Raw genomic sequence first — 19,684 nt, 5'->3', positions numbered from 1 at the left:
AAAAAGTTGCTCTTCCCTGGACTTTTGTTTGTCAAATTAATAAACACAAATATTTTCTCTTGTACAAACTTTACTGCATAACAATATCTTTTTGTGCAAATTATAGCTCGAGATATCCATATTTGTGACCATCAATCCTGCTAAGCTTTGTAATGGGCCAAGTGAAGAGCCAGTTCAGTGAAGACGAACTTCAGGATTATGAAGATTTGACATACTTTACAAAGAAAGAAATCTTGTAGTAAGTGGCAAACCGTTCCAAGCATAATGAAATCACCAAAACCCTTCTCGCTTTCAACATCATCTAAATCGAATATTGTTTTGTTTTGCATTCCAGTGCCCACAAGAAATTCAAGAACCTCGCCCCTGAAAAAGTAGGACACAATAAGAATGCGAAGCTATCAATGAGCAAAGTCCTTGAGTATCCGGAACTGAAGGCCAATCCGTTCGGGGATAGGATATGCAAAGTGTTTAGCTCGAGTAACGATGGCGACATAACGTTCGAAGATTTTCTCGACATGATGTCCGTGTTTTCCGATGCTGCACCAAAATCGGTGAAAGCAGAACACGCGTTTCGAATCTATGGTAAAGGACGGTGCGGTCTAGAGGAAAAGCTGTGGTTCAAAAACTTTGTATCTTTCTCGTTTTAGATTTCGATGGCGATGACATGATTGGTAGGAATGATCTAAAACAAGTCATAAAACGTTTGGTAGATTACAACTCGGATCTCGGTGATAACGACATTGAACAACTCATTAATGTAAGCATACGCTATGTGATATGCTAGACGCTACAATTATACAATCAATCTTATAACATTCTAGAACATCCTTGAAGAAGCCGATTTAGATGATGATGGAGCTTTGTCGTTTGCGGAATTTGAGCACATTATCGACAAATCGTCAGATTTCATTAAGTAAGTAGTCGACACTCGAAAATTTCAGTGTGTTTTCTCTCTCTCTCTCTCGATCGTACATTGTTGTTTCTGGTTATCTTACAGCTCCTTCCGTATACGACTATAACATGCAGCTGCACTCCATCATACCTATGTTACTCAAAACCTTTCGAATATATTGCTAACGATCATATAGTCCAACTCGTGATGTAATTTAAGTATATGTAAACGCACAATGTCATAATAAAATTGTATTTGTATTGTTTCGAATAGCGGTTTACTTAAACGCCTATGAGTTGGAGCCAATACTGAGGCTCTAAGGCTGAAGGTAGCCTGGAAGCTTCATTCGCATGAAAATCCACGTTGTAATAAACGACACAACGATAAAGATAAAGCCCATGGCAATGAGTAGAATTTTGTTCAATTTAGGCTTGCCTGGAGTGTGCGTTTGATCCATAATGATGAAGCCAAGGCCTCCAATCGTAAACAGGAAGCTACTGGCAAGTCCTTCCATGATGTACTGACCGTTCACCCTGTACGGCATAAACGCTACCGGTCGCGAATGTCCATGTTCATCCGTTGTCGATCCTACACTCGGTGGTTCAACGATCACATCGTAAATAATGCCTGGAATACAATAAGCACTTTGATTAGAATGCAAAATTCTACATCGAGCCCACACGCCGACACAAACCTCCGGTGACCAGAAAGTAAGAAAGCAGTACAAATGAAAATACCGTCATTGCTGACGGTTGGTGAAGCCATGAGGGTCGCTTTAGCTTCAAGTTCGGCACCTCAAAGAGAAAGAACGGTAGACTGTACAGAGCTTCCATTTTTTTGATGAAAACTATTTCTAGGGTACAATTTCCTCTGCTGAGTTGTTGATACGGCAATTTTACACACACCCCCTATTGCGATGCTGTCATGAATGTCATGAACAATTTGACAACAATGTGACAAATCAACATTAATGCACAATTACACGGATCATCTGTGAAAACACAATCGGTCGAAGAGTAGAATAAATAATTTAATTTATATTAGGTATATTTATCTTTTCGTTTCCGTTTCGAAACAATTTAAAATAACGAGATGATCTTTAATTTTAATTTTTCTGCAAATATGCTGACGATGTGATCGTTTTCCCACTTTTACTCCTGTTTCGGCAAATTGTTACTTGGGAAACGCTAAATTAACATTATATCGCTACGATGCGTGTGTGTGGGTACGTGCGCGCGTGTGCGTTTGTATGGACTGTGTAACCGTGTGCTTCTCTTAGTTAGTCTTGCTGTAGACGTTTTATTCGCAGAAGAAAAGAGCACAAGCACGGTCAGCAAACGGGCGAAGAGAAAAACACATCCACCGTGTTGTGCGCGTAGGTCGTGTTTCGTTTCGTAGTTTTCTGAAAATCGCGTTTTCAAAGGCTTCCTTAGTTTTTTTCCGACCTCGCCGCGGACCACGGGAATCGATGACCCCAGGCGCCAGTCATCACCATCGACATCACCGTCACTGATCAGTGTGCATTTCCACGTTTTCCTTTCTGGTGGTCCCTCTGGCTGCACACGCGCGGCTACAGTGTGTCCCGTACCCTGTAATCGTGTCCTATGGACTCCGGAATCGGCCAACTCGATGCTACCATCTCGAATCGGTAGTGCAACGTGAGTTTTTTTCCCCCAACTTTTCTGCAAGTAGCCTTTTTATCTCTCTCTACGGGAATGTGTTCTGTGAGGTGTTGGGAATGTACGGATTGCATATCGAACTGAGGCTTATGGAATACGGCATTTCAACGATGTAGCATATGAATAGGAGCAAAAGATTCCAAACACACTCTTTTGCCCATGGGACGTGTGTTACGTTAATTTGGCTGATGCCTGTCTCTCATCGATAGGCGCCATGAAAAGTCCTTCATCGAGGGTTACTAGATAAAACGGGCGAGTGAAGTTAGCAAAAGCAGCAGCAGCAGCCATCATTAGTGGTGGATTTCGACGAACAGCAATAGTACACCCATACATACAACCGTGCATTACATACGTTCGTCGTCCGCCATCATCATGGAAACAATTTTTGGTGGTCAGTATAATGAGGCTTTAATGGTGCGCATCGTTTAAAGCTTGTTACGAAAGTGCGTGCGTATGTGCCAGATTGTCCTAAGGGGAACGGGACGGGGTGTGCAGAAAGGAGTGTTTTTTTTTGACACAACAAAGGAAGTTCTCGGCTGGAGGATTTACGTAGCGAAGACGTGGTGTTGCGTTAGTGTGGGTTTACTAGAGCGATAATGTAGTGTAAAATACGCAATCAGCAATAGAACCAGCGGTTGGTGTAGTATGCGTGTGCACGAGGTTGAAAACGAAGAAGGTTTATACAATCGCGTACCCGCACACACACACACTCGCAACACGCAAATTCGCTAGTGAGGGCAGTGCTGCCTGCATGGATCGCAGATGTGAGCTGATTGCAGTGTTGCCAAGGATATTTCATTACCAGAGAAATATCTGTCATCGAACGTAGTAAAAGAGCAGTGCGTGCGCTTACGTGTGACGTGTTTGTATGCGTGTGTGAACTGGACGAACAAAAACCGTGTGTGAAAAGGAAGCAACCATACCTTGCGTGCAATGCGCAAAGAGGAACGACAAGCGTAGAAACGCACACACGTTCATCACACCATATAACCCTGGGCGCGCGCGAGTGTGTGAGCATAGGTGGGAAATACGAGGGAAGCGAAAAGAACCAGCGCCAGGTAGCAAGCAAGAACTGACCCCAACACAACAGCAGTCATCAGCGCCGAGCGCACGTTTTCGCCCCGGATTTTTTGGGTTCTTCTATTTGCCTTTTTTCGGTGTGTGTTTCTTGTGCGTGGCTCCTCCAAAAAGGAAAAGATGGTGGCCAACGTTATGTGTCGGGCTTGCTGCTGGTGACAGTGGGTTGGTAAGAAACCATCGGTACGCCGAATATATACTGTAAAAGATTATAAAATCGAACGCAGAACGCAAAGTGTACTTGATTTCGTACGATAGATATCTCCGCTTCCCCTTGGTATGGAATGGTTAGCGACGGTATCGTGCTTCATACATTGCCTAACAACGCGCATCCAAATGACAGGAACGAACAAAATGACAGCCAAACAAAATACGAACAAGTGCAATTTTTCGCTTTGTGGTAGCGCTATACGTGAAAAATATTGAATAGTTCTCACCGTGTTGTTCTCGTCGATACGTAACGCAAAATATGTACAATGTGTGGTGAAAACGGTGTCACAGTCTTGTCTTGTCGTCGTTATGTGCGTGTGCAATTGTGTGATTAAAGCGAAGGTATCGAAATGACGATGCTATATCAAATGAGCAACTCAAGAACTGCCGCTTCCAAGAAAGAGGGACTATGAATCACGCATGTAATCCCGGAACATCGTGGTTAAGAAGTACTTCTGGTGGGATCAGCATACACGGGGATGATGTTGGTTGGTTGGTTGGTTGGTGCCTTTCAATTCACAGCACTTGTCGGACATCATCCTCACAATTCTCGTCCAGCACTCCGTAACCTACCCCTTTGCTTTGAAATCCAAACTCCCCACCTTAGTGCCTTTTGTTTCATGGAATGTTTTTTTTTTTTGGTTTGCATTTTCCAGTACACCGTGTTTAGTTTTCCAACACACACACACAAAAGGAAGCCAACCTGCGTTTCCGTAAAGCTGCTGGTGGAACGGTAAGGCACAACCGTAGAGAAATGCCAAGAAAAAACAATACATACCGTTGTCGTGTCCAGTTGACGATTCCCGTTCCCTTCGTCTAGATGAGATGAGAATGGTTTTTGGGGTACGGTGAGATGATACGAGGACAGAAGCCCAGGACAAGGTGCTGTGAAGCAGAAATGGCATATCAATTGCTTCCTCTGAACCGTAACCAAGCAACACACTGGCCAGATTTGCTTCCCTTGTTGGACCCCTCCGTGGCCACTGCGGGTGGTGTGTTTGTGGGCTCTTGACTTACTCCTACCGTCTGTTGTTTTCTCCTCTTTGTCTCTCGACCAAAAGCAACGGAAAGCGGAATAGCTGCTATATTGATTCGTCGCCATTCTTAACACTCTTTTCGTAATCTAGCTGTTTCTTCGTTTTGCTCGTCATTGGTTGTCATTTTCAATAATCAAACTGGTAAGCCGGATGGGAAACAAAAGTGATGATTGTGAGGATAGTGAGAAAGGAACTATGGCTACATTCGGTGTACTTTATCTAGCAGATAACCGACAGAATCAATCAAGTATTGATACCATGTCTATTTGCTTATCTTGGCCTGTCTACAGGGAAAGAGCTTTATCTAAAATCTGTCAGCTGATAGATTTTCTTACCACACAAATTGCCAAAATTGCGTCTAAATATCTTCAGTGCTAAGCAAGGAAAGAGTGTCCTAAAATGCTTCGAACGTTGTGACAGGTGCTCTGAACGAAGAAAGAGAAGAGAAGAGCGACTGCAAAGTTGTAATCAATTATCTGTAAATAGTCATGCACGTATGTTAGGATTTGAGTGTATCATTACCATTCGTTTGCACATTGCCATGGATAATCTACAATCCAAGGTTCTTTGCTCTATAGTGCCTATCATCGAAAATAGCGAATTTATATTTCGAAAAGCAGGATTTTGCTAGATATCATACATAGGATGAAAAGAAGATTGTTGTTTTCTTCTCTTTTTGTAGTTATTAATTTGTCACTCTCTGTAGCTGGAATTGTCTAAAACAACATAGTCAAAACCTAGACACAGCGATTTATCGGTGTCGTTCACTACCGAATGTACCATTTGACGAGCTCAAAACACGTTGAATATTTAGATAGATTCAATACATTTTCTTTCACAAGTACAAGTTCAATATATGGTTGCTGCAGATCCCAACTACATTCAATTGTACGAGTATAGTCCAGTTCGCACAATTCTTCACGCGTGTACATACTTTTGCATATTTCCTTTATTATTTATTGCAACATATGAGTAAACACACACGCACACAAAGAAACAGTGAAGCGATTGCGACTAGCAGTGCGGTGTGTGAAATCTTTTGCTGCTTTTCCTTGAGATACACGCTTCTGACACCGCCGAGATGTGTTATTGTTTCGTCTCCGGTACTGCTGCCGTTGTTTGGTGGGGACAGACACTCGAGAAAATGCAGACGATTTTAATTCACCCACCCCTTGGCTGCTAGGCTGCAGAAAAAGAGCACATGCCACAGCATTATTCAGAAGGAGGACAAATGAAATCTCACCAAGGGTTGAACGGCAACGCGCACTGGGTGTAAGGAGTGTGGTGGAGGTAAAGGTGCAATCTCGGTGCACAAAGTAACCAACATCTGCTGGCTCTCGTCTCGGGTGTACCACACGGCCAGAGGATCAGTGGGTGGGAAGTACAGTAGTGTATCATTCGATTCTCGTGTCGCAAATGTTACTTCTCAAGGCGAAGAAAAACTAACGATGCTGGTGGTGATGTTGGCGCTTGTAAGCGATGATATTCCGCACGTGTCGACGATGGTAAATGCCGATGCATGTTGCTAGTGTAAACGTATGGCCATGTACAAGGAAATGATCACCGGAGAACGGTGCAGGCGTGTTTGGATATTATACCACATCGAATAATATTTTACAACAACAAAAAAAATCCACACAGAGTACAAAATTACTCCGCGTGGTTAGAAATAATCTATATTGGATGCGATCTAGTAGTCTAATCATTTGAGTAACTTTTTTTTTGCAACATAGCAGGCAATGGCATATCACTAACTTTATTGTATCTCTTTCTTTTCGGTTGGTGCCTCAACATCGATTTTGCAACACTGCCGGTTGGTCTACCGTACAGGCGTGAACCGTCCATCTTGTCTGTGAGACAACGACAGGTCAGAAGGATCCGATCCGGAGAAGCCAATCGATAGAAAACAGCAAGTGGAAGGAGGAGGAGGCTACCCGGAACGGAAGAATTCATTCCGACACGTAAAACGAAGCGCGCTTTCAGCTAAAGCACAACAGTGCTACGTACAGAAGATACGGAGTGCACATTAAAACTCCTGCAGACAAAATTTTAACACAATGGAACTGCGTGTGGGTAACAAGTATCGGCTAGGGCGGAAAATCGGATCCGGTTCGTTCGGCGATATCTACCTCGGTACGAACATTTCCTCCGGCGAGGAGGTCGCCATCAAGCTGGAATGCATCAAAACGAAACATCCGCAGCTACACATCGAGAGCAAGTTTTACAAAATGCTCCAGGGTGCGGTTGGCATCCCGACGATCAAGTGGTGCGGCTCGGAAGGTGATTACAACGTGATGGTGATGGAGCTGCTCGGTCCATCGCTTGAAGATTTGTTCAACTTTTGTTCGCGCCGCTTCACACTCAAGACGGTGCTGCTGCTTGCCGACCAGATGATTTCGCGCATTGACTTTATACACTCGCGCAGCTTCATACACCGAGACATCAAGCCGGACAACTTTCTGATGGGGCTGGGCAAGAAGGGCAACCTGGTGTACATCATCGATTTCGGGCTGGCGAAAAAGTACAAGGATTCGCGCAGCATGTCCCACATACCGTACCGGGAAAATAAAAATCTAACCGGCACGGCGCGGTACGCATCGATTAACACACACCTTGGCATCGAGCAGTCGCGTCGGGACGATCTCGAGTCGCTGGGGTACGTACTGATGTACTTCAATCTCGGCACGCTTCCGTGGCAGGGGTTGAAGGCGGCCAACAAGCGCCAAAAGTACGAGCGGATCTCGGAGAAGAAGCTTTCCACGCCGGTCGAGGAGCTGTGCAAAGGATTCCCGCGTGAGTTCAGTCTGTATCTCGCGTACTGTCGCCATATGGACTTTATACAGCGACCAGACTACTGCTATCTGCGTAAGCTATTCCGCACGTTGTTCCACCGACAGGGATTCGTGTACGATTACGTGTTTGACTGGAATATGCTAAAGTTCGGTAGGCCCAACCTGAACGCGTTCACGAGCATGAAGCGTGGCCAAAGCCGGACACCGAGTGCCACCCAGAACGAGCAGCAACAGCAGCAGCAGCAGCAGCAGCAACAGCAGCAACAGAAACAAATCACCAACACCACCTCAGTAACGACACCGTCCAAAGGTGCCAGCGGTGGCGGTGTGGTAGTAGCCGGCAGTGTCGGCAATGCAAACAATGCTAACAACAGTAGCAGTGTCGGGGGAGGTACCGCGATCGTTAGCAGTCACGCGACATCCGGCGTGGTCGGTAACAATGCGGCGACGGCCGTTGCCGTTGCGGCTGCAGCTGCCGCCGATAAGAATAAGGAAATGTCCCCACAGACGCGCCACTTGCTGCAGCATTTCATTCGGACGGAGCTGCAGAAAGGACAACCGCCGGGCGGTGCAGGGGGAAGCGTTCAGCAGCAGCAGCAGCAACAACAGCCCGGTGGTGGCGGCATGGTGATGGGTGGTGGACCGCAAACCATCGGTGGACAGCCGTCGGCGCACAGTAACAACATCAACAACAACAGTGGCGTCGGTGGAAACGATCCGAGCGTGGATGCGGCAGTTGTGGCAGCTTCCTTTTCCCGGCACGAAACACCCGAACGTCGTTCCTCGATTCGTCTGCGTGGTCAAAATTTGGACGCAAGAAATGCGGAATAATATTAAATTTTTCTTTAATCCGTTTCTTCCGGTTCCGTGCCGCTTTTGAACATCCGTACATACATACACACACACACACAAATACATACCACTTACTTGTTGTCTAATATGACTTCGGGTTTATGCGAATAATAATTTCCATTTGATCTTGCTTCCTTTTTTCTTTTTAATTTCCATACAACACAATATAGTTAGCTTTTTTGCCGCACTTGTATAGTGATGTAATATTCGCAACATCGTAAACATCCTGCCACAACATGGTCCATTTCTTGATAGAAAAACACAAAGAAAAAAAACAAAATTATCCATTTGCTTTACTGAACTAGAAGAATCAAAAATCAATCTCTAATGAGAGAGCAAGGAAACAAGGTAGATAGATTCTGTGCGTGCTTTCGTCTAGGGGAAGCGATCTATGACACAAAGCAAAGGATATAGACGAGCTTTCGGGTACAATGGAAGACAAAATTACGTTTGTAATAGGAACATTGTATTGGATACATGCAAGCAAGGTGAAAAACGTTTAAAACTGTTCACTGTTAACCAACTGAAAAGCTTCCGTGTGTGTTTGAGTGTGTGTGTGTGTGTGTGTATATATGAAAGGAAGAAACATGCTGCGCAAAGGACATTTATTGGATGGTGTAACATGTAGAACATAGACAAAGTGACTGTTTTCCGCATGTCGACTGATAATACGGTCCCTCCATATGTTTTGGAGACACTTGAGAAAGAGCAAATGAACTATCCGTATGTGTGCTCTGTTGAAGATTAGTAAAAATGCAGTGAATCAATCAATTTGAAGAAGGTCATACAAATTACTATTATACTTTTTTGTTTGTTTTTGGTTGCTGCCATTAAATCAAATGTAAAAAAAATGATGAATCAGCTGCAATGTCCGTAATATAATTATTTTCCTCAAATGCGCGTGTATGTTTGAAGCTGTGCATGTTAACTTAGCACCATCAATGCATCACGCATTCACTGTACATCCATACATCTAATTTCTGTAAAAAAAACATGACCTTAAAGAATATTTGATTATTTTGTAAGCAGCAGCTTGTAATGCTATGTAATGCCTGTTTAGACGTGCGCAGAACCTTGCTTGCGAGGTTCAATGCTGGCTGAAATAGTTGGTCAGAAACAAAAACAGAAACACACACCTCATCATCATCGCAACACGCTGCCAGAGAGCAAAGAGCCGGTTCCATACGACGAATCAAACACACACACACATTTCCTTCGTTCGGGTTTCGCCGTTCAATTCGTCTTTTGGCTCACGATTGCTGCTAGCCTTATGTGTTATCCTTTATGCGCAACCAGTCATCCGCAAAAAAAAAACAACAATGATTTGCCACTCGCAGAAAACCGTTCATATCGAAGAGGGATGAACAGCTTAGGAAGCGCTTTTTAAACGTTGCTTAAAAAGCAGCGCAATGCTTATCCACACACATACACAAACACAACAGCGTCATCATCGACAGAACTGATGCTGTAAGGATGATGATGTACGCAGGTGATGGTGACGGTAGATGCGGTGTAGACGACGGTAAACAGTGTTAGATAAACGTAAAAGGGATATAGTAATGTTTAAATGAATTTAGCCACCTGCCAAGCCAAGCAAGCGGTTTACTAATATAACGGAGAGCGAGTAGGGAGATCGTTTAGGCTAGCGAAAGAAAGAAGAAGCAGAAGAAAACAACAAAAACGGCCAGAAGGAGGAAAAATCTGGTATCCTCCAGCGTAGTAAGAGGGAAGGATAGGGCGCGTATTTGAGCCGCGCTGCGTTGAAAGGTGATAAGAAATAAGGTGTACTAGTTCAGGCTGCGACTAATAAAATGCGACTAACTCTAAACTAACGCGAACCGCTTTCTCTCTCTTTCTCGAAAATAAATATAAAAGTATAAGAATTGCAAAACTAAGAAGAGGGAAGCCGGGAGGCAAACGGTGGCGCACGGGGGGAAGCAGGGATGCGCTGCTCGATTTCTGTCATAAGTGATCGCTGAGTTGTGTAAGGAGAAGAAAAAAAAAGCATAGTTCAGTATGTTACACCATAAAAAATAGGACAAACAAGGGTTATCGAGTCATACCGATGTTTAGGCGGAAAGGGACGCAATGGCTGGTTCACGTTTCGGGGAGAATACAAACACACTGCTGGAAGCTGCTTGGGAAACCGTTTCCATATTTCTTTCATCAAATGTATGAACCAGTTTTGAATATATGAAGCTGAAAAAAATACTACCAATACATAGGACAGACACACACCAGCAGTACTATGAAAATAAGCTCTAGTAGAGATATGGCGAATAAATTGTAAAAAAAAACACTCACAAATACACAGACGGTAACAGAAAAGGATAATGAAATTAAACTAACTTAATATCCCCCGCTAGCGTTTAATCTAGGACAGTACTGAATATCTACTACTAACGAAGAAGAACCACTCGGTGTAACGGGGTTACAGTTTTGCCCGTACCCGAAACAGCAAGATTACAATTTACAACCACAACCCTTATACATTATACACAAGTGTATGTAGAAGCGGAAGAAGCATAATAATGCAACGAAGTGAATTAAATATACTGTTTTTGGCAGGAAGTACGATCCTAACGTCAAAGTAAAAAACTAAACAAATTAAACAACGGACAGACAGACACACACACACACGTCGTTTGATAAGCTAAGTTTAAGTAGACCAACTGGGAAATAAAATCGATGCTATTGTGTGTGTGTGTTGAAAAGAAGGAACGAAGGAAGCTCCTGCTTAGATTTTAGTGTGGGACAACAGATGGATAAGTGGACAGAAATAGGAAGGCTACACTAGTGAGTGAAAACTGAAAAGAGGGCAGATAAAATAGAAGAAAAATACCGGGGTAGCCCATAAAACGTGGAAAACACACAAAAATGTGTTAGGAAGTAACAAAAAAAACACAGAAGAAGTAAAACAAACACACACACACACATAACAGCATGTAATAACAGTACGATCGGGATCGGGTGCATGTGCAATTGATGGGTTTTCTGCATGCGTGCGACGAATGAATGTGGTTTACCGTATCTATATATATATAAAAATTGGGCAGAAAGATAATGATGTGCCGATGAGTGTGAAGCGTGAAGCAGTGTGTGTGTGGACAAACAACAGCAAAAAAAGGAAAGGAAGGCAGAAGGAAGAAGTAACGACATTTAAGAATATTTAGTAATTAGTATCCATCGTGAGAAAACATTACAAAAACAAAACAAAAACATAAGAAAATCAAGAGAATAACGCTCTAGGAAACATTATTGCGCTTGGTGTGCAATTGTAATAACAACAACTCTACAGCAACAACAGCAAAAAAAAAATGATATGGAATGGATTGGGCACGTACATAGAAGGAAGCGAGCTTCACAGGCTCAATTCCGTGGCTTGGAATGAGATGATAAGAGTGAGTGATAGAAAAGGGTAACAATGAAGAACGTAATTCTAACAAACAAAACACTCAAACAAATATATACACTTATCGACGGATGGCATCCAAGCTCGTGTGAAGATGTGTCTGGTGCCTTGGACAATCTCTGTTACCCGATGTCCAGGAAAGGATACCAACACGCTTCTTCCTTTCTGGTGGTGTTGACACTGGCAGAACGGGCTTGGAAAGGAATGGGAAACCAATGGATGCAGATGGGAAAACAGAATGAAGTTACGCTAAAACCGATTGAAGAGAATAAATCATGTAAAACCGATATGGTAAAAAGGTTTACTTTAGTATCACTGTTGGTGTGTAAAATACGGCAGGAAAGAAGGGTTTCATCATACCGATGCTGGAAGAAGCTTCTCGGAGAATACGACGGAGATTACTGATTTGTACAGAGAGACGGGCACTGAGGAGGATGCTTATTTTTCCTGGCAATCCGCCACTTCATAATACGGGGAATTGTACATCATGTAAGTAAAATCTTCTAGCCGTAATTATGTCATCACCATCAAATATCTCTTTACAACTAATTATCATGCAATCGCATTATTGCTCAACAAAAAGTGCTGTCATCCGTGAAACGCGTGTCTGTCGCTAGTTACATCGTTACGATGCTGCCAAATATAATCGCTGGGTCCGCTTCGGAAGGACACATTATATTTGACTTGGCACTGCATTCGTTCTTGAAAGAAGTGATCTTTGGTTGAGGATCGTAGCTACATACCAACACGACAATTTGTTTTAGATTCTAGTGCCTAGTGCCGATAATGGAACGCAACACGAGAAAGGTTAGAAGCGTTGGAAAATACTTTTTCCAAGTAAATAGTTTTGTTTCTTAGTTGATACGAGTTATATGATAATAGCATTAAATCACATAGCCGTTAATTTCTTATATCGAATGCGGTGTGAAGAAATCGTTGAAAATCGAAGTGGATTTATTAGGCCGTTAAATCCTATTGGTCGAGAATAGGGATCGCGAGTCTCATAGATTGCGTCCCAACGTTTCGGTTGGCTAATTTCCGATCTCATTAGACTTCTATGCAAGGCATTTGCCTTTCAATAGCCTGACTGAATCCAAATAAAATAAACCTACGGAAACGCAGGACGTCCACCTGTTTCATCTATAATGTTCACCTTTTGATCACGGTTTGATTTGGCTGCTATTGTTTGAAATTTAAATTTGAAACATCTCTTGGTTTATTTAGTTGAGGATAATGCTTCAAAATTATCAGCAAGGGAAAGATACATAAAACCCATTTATGTTGTTTTTCGTTGCTTCATATATTTATATTAAAACATATCATGGCTCACAAACGTTGTTCGTGGTAGTTGTAGATATCAAGTGGTTGGGTTTGTTCGTTAGCTAATAAACATATTTGGAAGATTGGAGATAGTTGTTGTATCCCAGTCCGTAGCTGCCATAGTTCCACAGTCCATTATCGACGACTTTGTTGGCGACAACCGGAGCGATCAGCTTGTTGTATCCCAGACCGTATCCGCTGGCAAGGACTGGAGCAACCAGCTTGTTGTATCCCAATCCGTAGCTGTTATCAACGACCTTGGTGGTGACGACCGGGGCAACCAGCTTGTTGTATCCCAATCCGTAGCTGTTACCAACGACCTTGGTGGCCAGCACAGGAGCAACCGACGGGTATTCGACCACGCTCTTCACGGTCGAATAAGAACCGTACAGCGATGGGTAGGAGTACTTGTCTACAGCTGCTGGCAGACCGTACGAAGAACCGACGACCACTTTCGACAGGGGAAGTCCATAGCCATAGCTCTGGTATGAAAGATCATCATCGTATGGCTGATAGGACGCCTCGGACACAGCGACCAGCGCCAGCGCCATGATTGCAATGAAGAACTGGGATACACGAGCGTATTTTAGGAATAGAATTGAACAAATCCATTTTCTCACGACGCTTACCTTCATTATGATTGATTTTGTAAAATGTGTGGATTGAAGCGCTGTACGAATACTGATGCCAATAACATCAGTGGTCGCATCTTTTATAGCGCCATGTACCGGAAGTGTAAAACGAAAGGAAAATTCCGTCACCAAGGTCTTTTTAACCGGAAAATGCGTCGCTTGGGGTTTGTTATAAAAGCAGACGATATTTGGGTCAAACGATCACAGTTCACTTGCAACGTTTTCACGATCAAACCCAATCGATCGAAGGATCATTCAACTGTAACCATGAAGGTGAGTTCAATCCGCACATTTGTCGTATTTATTGATACTCATGGGTTAGAGTTATGTTTGTTCTACTGTCCAGGGATTCATCGTGATCGCCGTCCTGGCTCTGGCCGCTGTCTCCAACGGATCCTACCTGCCAGCTGTGCAGTCGGTCCTTCCGTACTCCTACAACTCTGGACTGTATGGACTAGGTCTGAACTCGTATGATGGTCTGGGTCACTATTCCGGGCTTGCTGGACTAGGATACTCCTCCGTGTTGGATAATGGACTGTCCTACCCATACTCGGCCGCTCTTCCGTACTCTGTCTACAACAACGGTTTGTACGGAGGATACCACGGCGCCAAGTATGCCCCAACTGTGGTCCAGGCCAACGTGAACGCTCTGAACACCGTCAATCCATTGGGTCTGTATGGAGGATACTATGGAGCGAAATATGCCCCGACTGTGGTCCAGGCTAACGTTAATGCTCTGAAGACAGTCAATCCGCTGGGTCTGTATGGAGGATACGGTGTGGAAAACGGATACGGTCTGGGTCACGGATATGGCTACGGATACAACAACTACCTCCCAGCCCAGGCCCATGCTGCGAAGTACGTTGCAGCCAACCCGGGAGCCGTCCATGTAGCCCCGCTACCAGGACATCTAGTCAACCAGAAAGCGATTGTGGCATAAATGATGAATTTGTAAATAAAGGAGAAATCTTACAATCGTAATGCTGTATTTAAAGGGAAAGGAATGGCCGTATTAGTTTCAATTATTAGTACCTTAGTTAGTAGCTAATTGATTTCAAAAGTGCTGATCGAGGTCGGGAAGTTATTTTTGGAGGCCCAATGCCCAAGCCCCCAGAAAACACCACGAAGGAGACTTTTTAAAATGTTATTTCAGTTCTACGGGGGGTGTATTGCTTTTGCTTATGAATTTCTTAGAGAGGGGGAACTTCCTTTTTTCTGTTCCGCAACTTGTTGACGAGTGTTCAAACCTTTCGTTTGATACCCACATCAAACACTTTCGTCTTCGGGACCTTCCCGACTGACGGGGCCCTAGACAGCCGCTGCACACTATCGTTACAACCGCCACTGGGTAGCACTTACACATTGGTTGGTGCCAATGTAACCGTGAAAGGGAACATTAAGGGGTGTTTAAAATCTCAGAATAAATTATTGAAATGTTCTGATTTATTTAAATCCTGAGTAATTAAAGTCAGTTTTCTGTTTGTAAACAATCCTTTTTAAAGTATCTCGTTTTGTAACGTCTAATGTAATATTTTTGTGGAACACTTGAAGTCGTTAGTGTTATTTGCAAAAGTTCTGCCTAGATCCGATAAAATTCCAGATTAGACATTACAATCACAAAGCAGAATTCCATTAGTGGTTTACTTACGCAGCAACTTCTTAATAAGCCACTTATTTACTATGTGTACAATTCATTAACTATTATGTTTATGAACTTGTATTCATTTAGAAAAAAACATAAAGTATGATAAAGACCCAATATATTTTATTGAAACCTTGAAATACTCTTACACATTTCTACCTATTCATTTAAGCCACAATAGACTTCTGGTTGACTAGATGTCCTGGTAGCGGGGCTACATGGACGGCTCCCGGGTTGGCTGCAACGTATTTCGCAGCATGGGCCTGGACTGGGAGGTAGTTGTTGTATCCGTAGCCATATCCGTGACCCAGACCGTATCCGTTTTCCACACCGTATCCTCCATACAGACCCAGCGGATTGACTGTCTTCAGAGCGTTCACGTTGGCCTGGACCACAGTCGGGGCATATTTCGCTCCATAGTATCCTCCATAAAGACCCAATGGATTGACGGTGTTCAGAGTGTTTACGTTAGCCTGGACCACAGTTGGGGCGTACTTGGCGCCGTAGTATCCTCCGTACAAACCGTTGTTGTAGACAGAGTACGGAAGAGCGGCCGAGTATGGGTAGGACAGTCCATTATCCAGCACAGAGGAATATCCAAGTCCAGCAAGCCCGGAGTAGTGACCCAGACCATCATACGAGTTCAGACCCAGTCCGTATAGTCCAGAGTTGTAGGAATACGGAAGGACCGACTGCACAGCTGGCAAGTAGGATCCGTTGGAGACAGCGGCCAGAGCCAGCAAGGCAAATGCAACGAAGTACTTTAAAAAGAACAATAGTAGAACAAATATTTTATTACAAGTAACATTTCAACTCTGTTTGAAATTATTAATTACCTTCATCTTTGTAAATGTTTCTAACACGAGCTTCTTCTGTGCGTAGCTTTAAGTGAAGTGTGAAGCAGTTGTTGCATGTTTGCCATTTTTATATTAAGTCTTTCATGGCCAACGATTGTTGCCATCCTGTAGAAATAATTCGTATAACAAGCACGCTATATAGGTAGTTATTTAAAAGCTTGTGGACTCCATACTTTCTAATACGGTTAGCCATGAAAATAGTTCAACTCACCGTCAATGAAGCGTGACACAATGCAAGCATTTACCTTGAACCATTTCCAGGCAGAGGAATGAGGATGTTTTTGTTGCAGTTTATATGATCCAATAGCAATAGTATTGTGTTTAAAAATTTCATATAAAATATGGCCAATGTAAATCAATTGCTTGTAGATGAGTTTTCTTGTACAAAACATTTTAATAATAATATAACAGTGATCAAAATTAAACAAATAAGGCAGCATTATGATAATCATTGTTCTTTTCTTGCATTTTTCATTACTAAACACTAGTAAATTTTCATTCCTACTGGAGAATGCAAAACCGATCGCAACGGTGAAGGAATTTAAATGTTATAGCAACTGCTTGAACTTTTCATCAGCCACTGCTCGAATTGCGGATTATGGTGACAGTCTAGCAGCGTGTGATCCACGTGCGTTCGAGAAAATGTTTTGTTTACATACAGCACAGTACGGCTGATACAACCAAAACGCTCCCACAATGAACAACTTTACCGGCTTTACCGATTTGTGCATTCCCGAGGCCCGAGCTGATGTGCTGGAACCAATCATACGGGAAGCGATTGAGTGTAAGTTTTTATAAAAAGCATAAACGTTCCGTGAAATCAACTTTTCCGTTTGCAATTGTACAGTAGGATATCGCAATCTTGCCATCGAACAAATAATCGACGTTACAACAGATGCAAATGCCGCAAGCAAACAAGATGTTGTACCGAAACCTTATTGCTTGAAAAATTTAAAGGTAAGCACAAGCGGATGAATGTGAAAGCAGAACAATCATTGCTAACGAAAATTGGGTACTTTCTTTTTCGCAGGCCTCTTTCGGGGGACAGATTCGTTTTTTCAACCGGTTGACTGTTATCTTTAGCGATGCATCCGTTTCGTTGGTGCTGAACAAATCAAATAACATTCGATGCTATAACCTGATAGCAGCTCTGCCAACAACCCTGAGCGGCCTCCAATACGCTTGCCAAACGATGGTTTGTGATATCATAACGCACAACAGCAGTACGAATCCTTTGCGATTGGCTCGCAAATATTACTACCTAGCTGTCGAACGAGACATTGCATTTGAGCTGAAGTACGCTCCAACCATAGTGGACTCGAGCGAACGGAAAGCCACCATCGGTCGTGCTCATCGGTATCATTCTGTTGGAAAGTCCAAAAATGTGATCATCTCCAGTGAGGCAAAGAATCCGTTCCAGCTAAGAAGTCCTTACGATTTAGCGAACCTGTAAGCGAGTAGGCTAGGCTTATCGAACCATTCGAAGCAGATGAAATAATTGATCCTTTATTTTCAGTGGCCTTATTTTTGGGCTTAGTGAAGAACAATCGAAAGAATCGATCCGGGGTATTCCGAACAAGATACTGCTTTCCGCTGAATCTCGAAGATTCGGAAAGGCGGGTGTAATTATTGCACGGCGCATAAAATCTGCCGAGGATAGTGACGATTACTCTGATTCTGAGCTGGAAGAGGATATCAGTGACGACGATGAAAACGAAGATGAAGGAACCTTCGAGGATGCTGACATGGATGACGGCAATGGAACAGACGAAGAAAATGATGAGAAGGAACAGCCCCCGAAAAAAATGTCCAAACATGAGAAAATTAAATAAATACGTACAAGAACTTACTGCCGAAATGACATTAACGCTACATTTAAACTTTAGCTCTATATATACCAGCATGTTCGTTACTTGAGCGTTGTAACTTTGCAATAGTATGCGTGTAATAGCGTTGCAAACAGGTAATATAGAATCCACACACACACACGCACACAAAGCACTGCAACAGCAAAGCACACATCGGGCAAGTTTTCGCGACGCACACATCATCATTCTTCACTAGTCGGTTCACGCTCCGGATGAGGTGAACGCTCATGTCGGTAGCACACAGAGCAGGACAGTTTTTCTGCACGAATTTTCATCGGTGTGTTTGGAAAAGCGGCTTCCTTGCGTGTGCGGTGAACAATTTTGAACAGCCTAGCCGTGTGGCTTTACCGCGAAAGCAGTAAAGGGTGAGTTTTGGCATGGTGATTTCTATTGAAGTTGAAAAAGAATGTGAAACTTGCCCCCGCTCACCATTAGCAGACAACGGGGTGTGTTGGTAGTGAAGTGGAAGAAAATCCATATTCTAATTAGTGGCAGTGTGAGGTTGGTGTACATTTCGTAACAGTGTCGATACATTCAAAATCGTCAAAGGAAAAGTGTTGAATTGTGCGTAGGAAAAGTAGGAATTTTTTTTTACAAACTTGTCAAATTCGTGGCGAAGAAAATGAAGAGTAAGCATACTCAACACGCACACAAGCATATACGCTGTTTCGCTCTGTCCCTGTCCATCGCTTCGTCTGGGGGTACAATAAGAAAGAGAAAGGCAGCATACACACAATCACACACTGGGAAGAAGCAGCAGCACAGCAGCGCCACACAGTGTGAGAAGCCAGTGCTAGAGAGGGCAGATAAAAATCGTATCGATGAGAAGAAACAAAATGGAGGTGTTTTTTAATGTTGAGGATCGCCTTTTTCGCGGTGCGTGCGTGCGCTAGGAAAATTTTGCTACCGGCGGCGTGTTTAGTGTCAGAGGCAGTTGGGCAAACGGATCGGTACCCACACAAACACGTACACACATATACTTATTTCGTGCAGTTTTATCGTAAAGTGTTTATTGTTTGTCTGTCCTCTATTTTCCATCGGTCAATGGACCAACATAATTTTGTGAACTGGTGTTACTGTACGAAGTAAAATGAAGATGCGAGTTTTTCACGACGGCAAAAGGTGTGGTGGTGTGTGAGAAGTGATCGATTTTTTTTGTTGTTTCCTTTCGCGTGATGACGGCCTGCTGCGTGCGAGATTTGGCCTATCCTGCCGTGAGTGGTTAGCAACGGAGAGGGATGGGATTTTTGGTGTGTAGTTGCTTGTTCACACAACGCCATCTATGTGGCTGCCGCATTCTTCTTCTCCGCACGGGAAAGTGTATGAAAGATGTCGTGCTTATAATTGTTCCCAAAAGCTTTAATTTGTACCTCGATCGAAATGAAAAATAATACAATTGTGATACATGACGCCG

General features: G+C 43.3%; 8 protein-coding genes across 21 annotated transcripts in view; 5 read left to right on the top strand and 3 right to left on the bottom strand.

Annotated features, from left to right (window-relative positions):
* The first annotated feature begins 8 nt into the window (after nucleotides 1–8).
* LOC125761165 (calcium and integrin-binding protein 1-like) lies at nucleotides 9–1,162 on the top strand. The gene is made up of 5 exons (XM_049422071.1): nucleotides 9–238; nucleotides 335–582; nucleotides 648–757; nucleotides 822–913; nucleotides 998–1,162. The coding sequence occupies exons 1-5, from the start codon at nucleotides 153–155 to the stop codon at nucleotides 1,017–1,019; spliced, it is 558 nt and encodes a 185-aa protein (XP_049278028.1). The 5' UTR covers nucleotides 9–152; the 3' UTR covers nucleotides 1,020–1,162.
* LOC125761171 (putative oligosaccharyltransferase complex subunit CG9662) lies at nucleotides 1,103–1,892 on the bottom strand. Its single transcript, XM_049422078.1, has 2 exons — nucleotides 1,587–1,892; nucleotides 1,103–1,519 (listed from the first exon to the last, which is right to left on the bottom strand). Exons 1-2 carry the CDS (start codon nucleotides 1,723–1,725, stop codon nucleotides 1,209–1,211), a joined length of 450 nt encoding a protein of 149 aa, XP_049278035.1. The 5' UTR covers nucleotides 1,726–1,892; the 3' UTR covers nucleotides 1,103–1,208.
* A 278-nt stretch (nucleotides 1,893–2,170) lies between these two features.
* On the top strand, nucleotides 2,171–12,260 carry LOC125761129 (casein kinase I). 9 transcript variants are annotated; one of them, XM_049421996.1, is made up of 2 exons: nucleotides 2,171–2,550; nucleotides 6,726–12,260. In XM_049421996.1, the coding sequence occupies exon 2, from the start codon at nucleotides 6,953–6,955 to the stop codon at nucleotides 8,516–8,518; it is 1,566 nt and encodes a 521-aa protein (XP_049277953.1). In that variant the 5' UTR covers nucleotides 2,171–2,550; nucleotides 6,726–6,952; the 3' UTR covers nucleotides 8,519–12,260. The 9 variants fall into 9 exon arrangements, with proteins under 9 accessions (XP_049277953.1, XP_049277957.1, XP_049277958.1 ...); XM_049422000.1 differs by lacking the exon at nucleotides 2,171–2,550 and adding an exon at nucleotides 2,561–2,962; XM_049422001.1 differs by lacking the exon at nucleotides 2,171–2,550 and adding an exon at nucleotides 2,974–3,813.
* Nucleotides 12,261–13,237: 977 nt separating this feature from the next.
* LOC125761173 (uncharacterized) lies at nucleotides 13,238–13,857 on the bottom strand. The gene is made up of 2 exons (XM_049422081.1): nucleotides 13,592–13,857; nucleotides 13,238–13,528 (listed from the first exon to the last, which is right to left on the bottom strand). Exons 1-2 carry the CDS (start codon nucleotides 13,820–13,822, stop codon nucleotides 13,334–13,336), a joined length of 426 nt encoding a protein of 141 aa, XP_049278038.1. The 5' UTR covers nucleotides 13,823–13,857; the 3' UTR covers nucleotides 13,238–13,333.
* Nucleotides 13,858–13,909: 52 nt separating this feature from the next.
* On the top strand, nucleotides 13,910–15,657 carry LOC125761153 (uncharacterized). The gene is made up of 2 exons (XM_049422050.1): nucleotides 13,910–14,176; nucleotides 14,250–15,657. Exons 1-2 carry the CDS (start codon nucleotides 13,925–13,927, stop codon nucleotides 14,841–14,843), a joined length of 846 nt encoding a protein of 281 aa, XP_049278007.1. The 5' UTR covers nucleotides 13,910–13,924; the 3' UTR covers nucleotides 14,844–15,657.
* Nucleotides 15,658–15,661: 4 nt separating this feature from the next.
* On the bottom strand, nucleotides 15,662–16,872 carry LOC125761159 (uncharacterized). The gene is made up of 2 exons (XM_049422058.1): nucleotides 16,382–16,872; nucleotides 15,662–16,306 (listed from the first exon to the last, which is right to left on the bottom strand). Exons 1-2 carry the CDS (start codon nucleotides 16,385–16,387, stop codon nucleotides 15,713–15,715), a joined length of 600 nt encoding a protein of 199 aa, XP_049278015.1. The 5' UTR covers nucleotides 16,388–16,872; the 3' UTR covers nucleotides 15,662–15,712.
* Nucleotides 16,873–16,998: 126 nt separating this feature from the next.
* On the top strand, nucleotides 16,999–18,260 carry LOC125761149 (ribonuclease P protein subunit p30). The gene is made up of 4 exons (XM_049422046.1): nucleotides 16,999–17,186; nucleotides 17,250–17,359; nucleotides 17,433–17,851; nucleotides 17,919–18,260. The coding sequence occupies exons 1-4, from the start codon at nucleotides 17,099–17,101 to the stop codon at nucleotides 18,232–18,234; spliced, it is 933 nt and encodes a 310-aa protein (XP_049278003.1). The 5' UTR covers nucleotides 16,999–17,098; the 3' UTR covers nucleotides 18,235–18,260.
* A 126-nt stretch (nucleotides 18,261–18,386) lies between these two features.
* LOC125761105 (uncharacterized) overlaps nucleotides 18,387–19,684 on the top strand; it is a 61,358-nt gene continuing 60,060 nt past the window's right edge. For 5 of the 6 annotated variants that reach the window (XM_049421953.1, XM_049421952.1, XM_049421954.1 and 2 more), the window contains exon 1: nucleotides 18,387–18,635. The gene's annotated coding sequence lies outside the window, so the exon portion shown is untranslated. Of the gene's footprint in view, nucleotides 19,221–19,684 lie in introns of all 6 variants that reach the window. The other variant, XM_049421948.1, reaches the window with a different exon arrangement.

This window comes from Anopheles funestus, chromosome 2RL (genome assembly GCF_943734845.2).
Source record: "Anopheles funestus chromosome 2RL, idAnoFuneDA-416_04, whole genome shotgun sequence".
Lineage (NCBI taxonomy): Eukaryota > Metazoa > Arthropoda > Insecta > Diptera > Culicidae > Anopheles > Anopheles funestus.
This window is presented reverse-complemented; position numbering and strand designations above follow the sequence as displayed.

Coding starts and splice junctions, on each gene's coding strand:
- LOC125761153 (XM_049422050.1), top strand. CDS start 13,925: ATGTGTGGATTGAAGCGCTGTACGAATACTGATGCCAATAACATCAGT. Junction 14,177..14,249: donor ATTCAACTGTAACCATGAAG/GTGAGTTCAATC, acceptor TCTACTGTCCAG/GGATTCATCGTGATCGCCGT.
- LOC125761149 (XM_049422046.1), top strand. CDS start 17,099: ATGAACAACTTTACCGGCTTTACCGATTTGTGCATTCCCGAGGCCCGA. Junction 17,187..17,249: donor CATACGGGAAGCGATTGAGT/GTAAGTTTTTAT, acceptor GCAATTGTACAG/TAGGATATCGCAATCTTGCC. Junction 17,360..17,432: donor ATTGCTTGAAAAATTTAAAG/GTAAGCACAAGC, acceptor TCTTTTTCGCAG/GCCTCTTTCGGGGGACAGAT.
- LOC125761165 (XM_049422071.1), top strand. CDS start 153: ATGGGCCAAGTGAAGAGCCAGTTCAGTGAAGACGAACTTCAGGATTAT. Junction 239..334: donor ACAAAGAAAGAAATCTTGTA/GTAAGTGGCAAA, acceptor TTTGCATTCCAG/TGCCCACAAGAAATTCAAGA. Junction 758..821: donor ACATTGAACAACTCATTAAT/GTAAGCATACGC, acceptor ATAACATTCTAG/AACATCCTTGAAGAAGCCGA.
- LOC125761129 (XM_049421996.1), top strand. CDS start 6,953: ATGGAACTGCGTGTGGGTAACAAGTATCGGCTAGGGCGGAAAATCGGA.
- LOC125761173 (XM_049422081.1), bottom strand. CDS start 13,822: ATGGCGCTGGCGCTGGTCGCTGTGTCCGAGGCGTCCTATCAGCCATAC. Junction 13,529..13,591: donor CTCCTGTGCTGGCCACCAAG/GTCGTTGGTAAC, acceptor GTCACCACCAAG/GTCGTTGATAACAGCTACGG.
- LOC125761171 (XM_049422078.1), bottom strand. CDS start 1,725: ATGGAAGCTCTGTACAGTCTACCGTTCTTTCTCTTTGAGGTGCCGAAC. Junction 1,520..1,586: donor TTACTTTCTGGTCACCGGAG/GTTTGTGTCGGC, acceptor ATTGTATTCCAG/GCATTATTTACGATGTGATC.